At 35.3% G+C, this 9,963-nt stretch overlaps 1 protein-coding gene and 1 pseudogene across 1 annotated transcript in view; both read left to right on the top strand.

Annotated features, from left to right (window-relative positions):
* Positions 1 to 2,605, top strand: part of LOC125850324 (monooxygenase 2-like) — a 4,786-nt pseudogene extending 2,181 nt beyond the window's left edge.
* A 1,843-nt stretch (positions 2,606 to 4,448) lies between these two features.
* The window catches only part of LOC125850384 (receptor-like protein 7), a 54,729-nt gene continuing 49,214 nt past the window's right edge, over positions 4,449 to 9,963 (top strand). The window contains exon 1 of the mRNA XM_049530239.1: positions 4,449 to 5,493. Within this exon, the coding sequence (XP_049386196.1) occupies positions 4,449 to 5,493 (1,045 nt within the window). The remainder of the gene's footprint in view (positions 5,494 to 9,963) is intronic.

Here is a 9,963-nt window from a genome sequence, read left to right as displayed (position 1 = left end):
CCAAAGTTGGATGACATAGATGTGGGGCAAAATTAGATGATATATTTATGTATTATGCCTCTCTAGAATATGATATTTATGATATAATAGCGCTATTAGTTGAGTGACGATTTGAGAAATAACTCGATGGAAGGCGTGTCTTGTATGTAATATGTAGGTTGGGGCTGCGGAGTGTTGTGTTGGAATCAGCAGATTCGTTGCGAGCTACTGGATTTGCATTGGCGTTGTGGACTAATGCCTGGAGAGCTTTGGATGCATTGGGCATTGGGGACTCTCTTAGACAACGTTCCTTATCCATTACTGGGTGAGCTACCTCTTTATTATTAGCTAGGATTTAGGATTACTAACAACTTGAAGTTCAATTGTGGATTTTTATGACATTTTAAGGTCAAATGTGTTTTCCGGAGTTCTAGATATGGAAGAAAGTTGAAAAACTGATCGTCCAAAATACATTCGAGTTGATGTGCAGGCTTAAAAGTTTCTCAGCTGATTCAGGTGCACCTATCAAGGAGGTATCATTTGTGGGGAATAACAGGTTAGCATTATACCAATTTTCATATTAGTTGGGGTCGGTTATATAAGTCCTTTTATCTATTCGTGTTTGTGTATGTTCATTTTGTTCCAACACTAGATAATCTAGCATGTGAGACAAATTAGGAATTCTCTAAAATTAGAGGTTTTTTGAGTATCACAATCTATAGAGATGTATAAATTTCTAACCATTGATATAAAGACTCCTCACAAACGTTGAAGTAATGCAAACCTCCGATTTTCACAACATCGATCTTCGTAGAGAACAATCACATTTGTTTACGAAGGACTTAAGTATGAATAGCATATTCAGAGGATTCTACATACCCAATTTTTTGTATTGTTCACAAGTACAGAGTGACGTGGTTTTAATGTCCAAATCCCTATGATTTCAACAATGAAATTAAGTTCATTTTGAATAACGTGGTTGAGTATGTCTTCCTTCCGACTATTGGATGGACTGATCATTCGTCAGCCAACATTTTTATTTTTGAAGTCAATAGTCATCTAAAGTCAGTTATATTAAGTTGCAGTGTTGAGTATGAAAGTCGTTGTGTGAGGAGAAAAGATCTGTTGGAGACATTAGCTAATGAACTGCCTCAAGGTGCGATTAGATATTCTTCAAAGGTCGATTCCATTGAAGAATCTGGACCATTGAAATTGGTACATCTTGCAGATGGTTCCACTGTTAGAACCAAGGTAAATCTTTCTCTGAAATCCATAACTTGGAATCCCTATTATTGGAAACTTCAACCAACGTGATAATTCAAACGTGTATTTGACCATTATCTCAATTCCTTTCGTTAGTCTAGTACGTGACTAACTTTGATAAGCTTCAATTAAGGCCTTAATTGGGTGTGATGGAGTCAATTCTGTGGTGGCAAACTGGCTTGGGCTTTAGAAACCTGTCTATTCTGGGCGCTCTGCAATTAGAGGCTTTGTTGAGTATCCGGAAAAACATGGTTATCAGCCTAAGTTCCACGCGTATTTTGGAGGTGGAGTTCGATTTGGCTTTCTTCCTAGTGATGAGAAGAGTTTGTACTGGTTTTGCACATTCACACCATCTGTTGTTCATTGTAAGCCACCTCCTACATACTGTTTCTTTTGAAGATTTACTTTTTGAAGGATATTTTTGTTGGCTAGAGAGCCTACCTCTATGAAGGGGAGCCTTGACGTAATTGGTAAAGTTACTGTCATGTGACCTAGAGGTCGCGGATTCTAGCTGTGGAAACAGCCTCTTGCAGAAATGCAGGGTAAGACTGCGTACAATAGACCCCTGTGGTCCAAGCCTTCCCCGAACCCTGTGCATAGCGGGAGCTTAGTGCACCGAGCTGCCCAGATAGCTTACATTTCATAAACTAGTCATGTTTAGTTGTTCATTTTAATTGGGATTTTATGCAGTTGATGGAAATACAGAACAAGATCCAATGAAATTGAAGCAATTCGTGTTGAACAAGGCTAGTAATGTGTCTAAAGAACTCTCCACCATTATAGACAGAACTACGCTCGACTGTATATCTATCGCTCAGCTGAAATTGAGATTGCCGTGGAATGTTCTGCTTGGGAATATTTTGAAAAATAACGTTTGCGTGGTAGGTGATGCACTTCATCCCATGACTCCTGATCTTGGTCAAGGTGGATGTTCTGCTTTAGAGGACAGTGTTGTTATCGCAAAGTGCCTCGGAGAAGCCTTGATAAAACCAATAACAGAACAAGAAGACGATGAATTTATGAATATTAGGAAAGGACTCGAGAAGTATGCTAAAGAGAGAAGATGGAGAAGTTTTACATTTATCAGTGCTGCTTATTTATCTGGTTTCATACAAGAGAGTGATAACAAGATAATCAGTTTCTTAAGACAACAATTTTTGGCTGGAGTCACTATATCAGTTACACTAAGAATTGCTAACTTCGACTGCGGAAGATTAACTGTTTCTTAGTAGCTCAATTGGATCCTTTAGAAGCTATGAATATCCTTTATGGACTTTGTTTAATAATTGTAAGACTGAATCGGATCCTTATTTTGCAATAATAAAATACAAATTGTGAGCAACCAATTGTGTCCTACATCAAAGATATCCAACAACATCAGTTGTTTAGAAGCAAATATGATAACAGCTGCATTTTATTATTATTATCATGGAAAAACAGAGTTAAAGGTAAATCTGAAGTATAGGATAAGTGTTTTCTTATCTGAGATCATTTCACAGTTAGATACTACTCCCTCTGTTTCAACTTGTCTGTCTGGTTTTGACTTGATACAAAGTTTAAGAAAGTAAAAAAGACTTGTATCTTCTCGTCTCAAACTGTTTTGTTACACACTCTTAAGTAGATGTTGGAGGAAATGCAGAAGTCAAATCATGTCTTTAATTATTGTTCTTTTTTTTTTGATTTCTCACTTGACTTAGTCAAGCAACAGTTTCTCTCATTGAAAATTTGTTAGAAGTCTGCAGAAAATTTCTGTACAGTGTGTGTTACGTAACGGGACCATCGCACATTGTCTTACGTAACACACACTGCAGAGATAGTCAGTGACCTCGAAATGAAAACAATATTTAGAGAAAATTAGGACATAGTGAGTATTATTTGGTTAAGTCTTCTTCGTCCTCTAAAATGTCTCGTGGAATACTACAAAATATGAGTAACAAGTTACTCATTTTAGTAGAATGAGCCACCCGCTAACCTGTGACTTAGAGATATGGAGGTGATCCTCAAATGTTTAGAAACAAATATTTGCTTCTGAATTTTGCCTGTATAGAGAAACAGATCCACAATTAGTAATATAGAGATATTGTGTGTGCTTTAATTTCTGTTGTATTGTTTGTTCTTAGTCAAGGACCTGGTCCCTTGACTCCTGGTGGATTCATGGCTCAATCATTAACTAGTTTAGCAACATGAGATGGGATTCATTGTCGCACCTAAACTTTCACATAATTCACCTACAGGACACGTAATATAGATCTTGTATAATATTAACAAGTAATGTTGGAATAATCTCATGAATATTTTTTGTGGTCTATGTAAGAACCTTGTTATTTTTAGCATTTGCTTCGACTACTGGTTTAGTTATTTTCCATCTCATAATATTTGCCCTTTTTTCCCCCGGTAGTCTTTGTGGAAATTGGCTTAAAGACTTCGAAGTTTTTTAAACATCTATTTCTACTGAATGTGGCTCATAAGTTTGAAAAATTCCACACCGTATCATTAATGTTACATTACATGCATATTCTAACTAAACACAGGAGTTAAATCACGTCTTCAATTATTGTTCTTTTTATTTTTCTCAATTGACTTGGTCAAGCAATAGTATCTTTAATTGGAAATTTGTTCTGCAGCAAATGTTTCTACCGTGTGTCTTACATAATGTGACCAATTCACATTGACTTAGGTGACACACACCGCAGAGATAGTCGATGACCTCGAAATGAAAACAACATTTAGAGAAAACAAATATGGAATAATTGGTACTAGCCACCAAGAATTAAAGACTTTATTTAAACACTTGGGACAAATTTTTTTTGCAACCACAAATTAGTTTGTGGTAGATGGGGTGCTAGTACCCCATTTTTTTGTTTGTTTTTCTCTCTATTAGACTACTTCAATTTGATTTTATATGAATTTATGAATGTCGTAAGTATGTATTTTTAATTGAAATTTTGCTAGTAACTAATAATTTAAAATTTATTGTTATTAGCGTGAAAGGAATTAATTTTAACATTAAAATACGACCCGCATTTGATGTTTCTTGTCATAGTACTGTTAAATATTACTTATGATTGTTGCATTTTATTATTCATTATATGCTTATTTTCACAGAAATTACACTAGTGTAACTCAGAAACTAGTATATATATATGGATAATGATGATTGATTTGTAAGAACAGAACATTTTGTTATTTGCTGAATACAAAAGAAGATGGGAATTCTGTTTTTCTTTTATTCGCTTGTCTGTCTTTTGTTGGTAATTAGAGAAAGCTTTTCTTCTTTCTCTGTGATGATGCATCATGTTTGCTCTCCCACTGAAGCTTTTTCTTTGCTTCACTTCAAACAATCCTTTCAAATCTCTGACCAACCTACATGTTGGTATGATACTAATGATATCCCAAAAACAAAGTCTTGGAATGAGAGTAGGGATTGCTGCAGTTGGGATGGGGTCACTTGTGACTTGTTAACTGGTCATGTTATCGGATTGGACCTTAGTTGCAGTTTGCTTACTGGAACTATTCATCCCAATAGCAGCCTCTTCCAGCTCCATCATCTCCGGACACTAAACCTTGCTTACAATGACTTCTATTCTTCTTCAATCCCACATAACATTGGCCGATTGACGAATTTGAGGCATCTCAACGTTTCTGGTTCATTCTTTGAAGGGGAAATCCCAACAGAAATCTCATACCTTTCAAATTTGGTTTCACTTGATCTTTCTTCTTTAGTGCTGTATGGATTACAACTTGATCAGAGAACATTTGAAACAATGCTTCAGAACTTCACTAATCTGGAGGTAGTTTCTCTCCATGGTGTCGACATCTTCTCTCCGATACCTGTGAATATGTCTTTTTCCTCGTTAAGGTACGTGGATCTTGGATATACTAATCTGCGAGGTGTTATCACAGAGAGCTTTTTCCTTCTGTCAGAATTGGAAAGGCTCTATTTGAGTGACAATGATCTTCTCAAAGGAGTTTTACCAAAGATCCACCCGAGCAACACTCTGTTGGAGTTGGATATTTCTTACACAGGAATCTCTGGTGAGCTGCCTGATTCAGTTGGCACCTTGAGTTCCTTGAATATCTTGAACCTCAAAGGATGTCAATTCTCTGGTTCCATTCCTGATTCCATTGGCAATCTTACACAAATTTGGTATTTGGATTTCAGTAATAATCATTTCACCGGCCATATTCCTTCCACAATCTCTCAATTGAAGCAGCTCACATATCTATATCTTTCGTCCAACTCCTTTTCAGGTGAAATTCCAGATATTTTTTCCAACCTCCAAGAGCTACGTTATTTATTTCTTTATAGAAATAGTTTCATCGGTTCGTTTCCTTCTACAATTGTAAGCTTGACACATCTTCAATACTTAGACTTGTCAAGTAATTCCCTATCTGGCCCACTGCCTAATAATTTTAGCATGCTTCAAAAGCTAACCCGACTGGATTTGTGGTACAACTCACTGAATGGTATCATACCATCTTCGGTGTTTAGCCTCCCTTTGCTAGGTCAGTTGTGGCTCGATAATAATCGATTTAGTGGACTACACGATGAGCTCAAAACAAACCCAACATTAGAACGCTTGGGTTTAAGCAATAATCAACTCAGTGGTTTTTTTCCTCATTCACTTGCTAGTCTCACAAACCTTTCTACCCTTGACCTTTCATCAAATAACATCACCGTCGATGCAGGGATACAAATCACTTTTCCTAGCCTAATAAATTTGTTGTTATCATCTTGTGAACTGAAGGATTTTCCACACTTCTTGACAAATGTAAAGAAACTTCAGGTCTTGGATATTTCTAACAATAAGATTCGTGGCCAAATCCCAAACTGGTTTAGCGGCACAAGGTGGGACAATTTGTACTACCTAAATCTTTCGCATAATTCTTTAACAGGCCACCTACAACAATTTATTTCCATCATCTAGGGTATCTTAATCTTCAATTTAACTTCCTTCAGGGTCCAATACCTTCATTCATTTGTAACATGAACAATCTTCAATTTCTACATTTATCGCGCAACAACTTCAGTAACTCGATTCCAAGTTGCTTGGGAAGCATGTCTAGTCTAAAAGTGTTGGACTTAAGAAGGAACAATTTCACAGGGAGTCTTCCCCCATTATGTGCGCAGAGGACTTCATTGAGAACCATTGTCTTGAATGACAATCAATTTGAAGGAACTCTCCCTATGTCGTTTCTCAACTGTAGTGGTTTAGAAGTTCTTGATATGGGGAATAACGCTATAAATGACACATTTCCAGCTTGGCTAGGAACACTTCAACAACTGCAGGTGTTAATATTAAAGTCCAATGTGTTACATGGACCAATTAGTACTTGTCAGACTACATTTTGCTTTCCCAAGTTGCGAATTTTTGATCTTTCGCATAACAAATTCAGTGGCTCTCTCCCTGCAAAAGTTTTTGGTAGCTTCAAGGGAATGATTAAATCAGACGGTGAAGACACACGAGAGATCATGTACATGGGACCATCTGAGATGTCATTGAACAGAGTGTATGAGGATTCTGTGAGTTTGGTAATCAAAGGCCAGGTTATTGAGCTAGAAAGAATCAGCACAATTATGACAACCATAGACCTCTCAAGCAACCATTTTGAAGGTGTCATTCCGAAAACACTAAAGGATCTCAGCTCACTTTGGCTACTCAATTTATCCCATAACAATCTCATAGGTCATATTCCAATGGAATTGGGGCAATTGAATAAGCTTGAAGCATTAGTTCGGGGTTCAATTTACACTTCGAGAAGGGTTTAAGCATTCGAAGTGTCCGCTAACATGCGGTTGACCTGCGACTTGACTAATATATTTTTTGACTAATTTTAAAAAAAAAATAATTTATAATATTTGATTAACTTTGAAAAAATAAATAAATGACATATTTTATATTATTTTATTTTTTAGAGAAAGGGATCCCAAAATGGAACCTTTGACCCGAAATACAAGTTATTAAAATATTAATAAAAATTAGATTAATTAGAATTTATTTGATTCATTTTGAAATAATAATTTAAACCAATTTAATAAATTAAGGTATGAAAATCCTTTTTTATTTTTTTATTTTTTTATTGAAGAGTAAAAGTTTTGACTAACCTTTTTGAGAAAATGAGTAAGTAAGTATTTATAATAATAATTTACACTATTAGATTAACTTTGAGGAAATAGTTTTTTTTTTTTTTTTTAAATAAATTATATTTTTAATTTTTTAAGAAAAATTGACCCTTGATTGAAATATTAATTTTGCAAGCGATTAGAATTTTGGCAAATCTGGGTTAATTAGAAATTTTTTATTTGAGTCTTTTTTTAAAAAAAAAAAAAAGAAAAAGAAATAATAATTCAAACCCATTTAGTCAATTAAAGTATGTAAACCATTTTAAATTAATTGAAAATCAAGTAAACGTTTTCAATAATGGTACAAGAGTTGATAAAAAGGAAACTTTATTGAAATATATCTAACGCAAAACATATGGTTCATCTTTTGGGGATTTAATTAAGTTAATTAAATATTCAAAGAGTTAAAATTAAAGCATTTAAACAAAATAATAATTCAATGTTTAAGGCCAAAAATGTCCAAAGAGGACTGTTTTAGGGCCCAAAGGTCAGGTTCTATTTGCCTGAACCGACTTTGGACCTTTAGCTGCTGATCGTCTTGGGTTTTGACCCATTTTTTGTGTATATCGGACTGTATACCGAGGGTATACAATCTATTTTGACCCCTGCAACCCGCATTTCACTTTTCTGCCCTGTATATCACGTGTACAATTGTTGTACAGCAGTGTATACTGCTGTATACAGCAGGTATACAGCTATTTTCTGAGCTTTTGGAGGCTTGCAAATTAAATTTCCAGCCCACGTTCATCGACCTCAACCTGTACGTCAATCTCGCAACTTGCCAAAGGGGCTGACTCGAGTAAGAAGAGCAAATTTGGGCCTTTACGGCCCAAATCGGTATGCAAACGGAAATAGAGAAGTCCGTGAGGACCCAAGGCAGATTCACGCATAGAAAACAACAAAAACAAGATAAGAATTTAGTGATGGAGGACACTTTAAATCTATGCAGTACAACCGAGATATATGAGGAAGAAATAAGACAAATAGGCATGTGATTAGTTCGTTACCAATGTTATGCAAATATGACAAAGGAATGCATGCAATACTTAATGAACTTTCGTTTAAATTAAACTAACTTCACATGATAAGATGAAACACCAAATGGTAGTGAATAACTAAACAATAAAACTAACAGTGATTAGACAAAGTAGACTTATACATGAATAATGATGAGGAAGCAATTATCAGTAAAAGAAAAAAAAGGGACTATCGGAATTATCCTCTATCTAATACTGTTACAGGAAGGATTAAAAATTAGCAAGAACAAAATTAGATCAGTCTTATAATTAGCAAGTAACAGGATAGACTCCCAATATGGAATGGAATCATTTCAACAAGATGTCCTCACAATATTATTTACCAAAATCTCGACAATAAACATTAATATAAACTAAGAAGCTAGATCAAACAAATCCCATATCCAAAGACTACCAAAACTTGACAGACATACATTCAAACTTTACAAGGCTTCATGACTAATACACACACTTGAAATTTAAAGTATCTTTATGAAAACTTTACTAATGCAAGCCACAGATAAGCATGTAAATGGTATGCGCGATAAGAAATGAGCAGGCATGACTCGAGTTGGGAAACAAAATACAATTTTAAATGTCGACATTCTGGACAGCAACTTATTGATGGTCTTAATCCTCTATTTAGAGAAGAAAAGAGAAGGAAAACAAAGTGTAACCATTCAAGAAAAACTACAAATAACCAACACCAAACTGATACCTACACATGATAGAAATCTTCAAAATAGTAAGCCATAAAGAAACTAAAGCAAATATTACCAGCTCATAAAAGGCGAGATGGAACAGATAAGGACACAATACAAAGGAAAAGAATCTCACACTCTTTAGATAAGTGGAAACTATAACATCAGATGATTACCTTACCCGAACACAACAAAATACCATAGATAAAGAACATGTACCACAGACGACTAGAAAGATCCTTTTTGCATTCAACTAAAACCAAAAAATGGGAAAATACAACACAAAAGAATTGAACCGTGGAAAATTCATGGTCAAGCAGGAAGAATCGAACATGCTCGGAAATAACGCTAAACCAACTCCAAATGGAATTTATAGACAGATAACACGTATATAGAAAGAAAAGATGTTACTAGCTAAAACTCATTAACCAAGGCCTAATATATAGAGACCAAAACAAAGTTAACGCATAAACAAAACACGAACACATCATGAACAAAACAACACAAAAGAGCCGGGAATTAAACAAAACCAAGAAAAGAATTTACCTCTTTCCGGGCAGTGAACTGAGAACTCGAGTTGAGCAAAGACCAACCTTCCTAACTACGAGAGATTTCGAACAAAAAGCAAAGAAGCTGGAGATGGAAATTCGGAATTGAAAATCTTTAGCCTAACCACTAGAAAACCAAAAGAGAACCTTTTGATGGATTTTTATGTAACTATATTATGCCTCCCTTCTTTATATCCTTTCACTATTCTCTCTTTGTTTCTTGTCAAAGATTTCCAATTTTTCTTCTAAAAAACCTCCCTTCACTGAGGGGAACACAAGCTTTTTTTTTTTATAGAGGAGGTCTTAGGGTCGAATTTGGGGGGGGGGGGGGG

This window comes from Solanum stenotomum, unplaced genomic scaffold (assembly GCF_019186545.1).
Source record: "Solanum stenotomum isolate F172 unplaced genomic scaffold, ASM1918654v1 scaffold16320, whole genome shotgun sequence".
Classification (NCBI taxonomy): Eukaryota; Viridiplantae; Streptophyta; class Magnoliopsida; order Solanales; family Solanaceae; genus Solanum; species Solanum stenotomum.
Note: the sequence above shows the minus strand (reverse complement) of the source record. Positions and strands in the feature narration are given on the sequence as shown.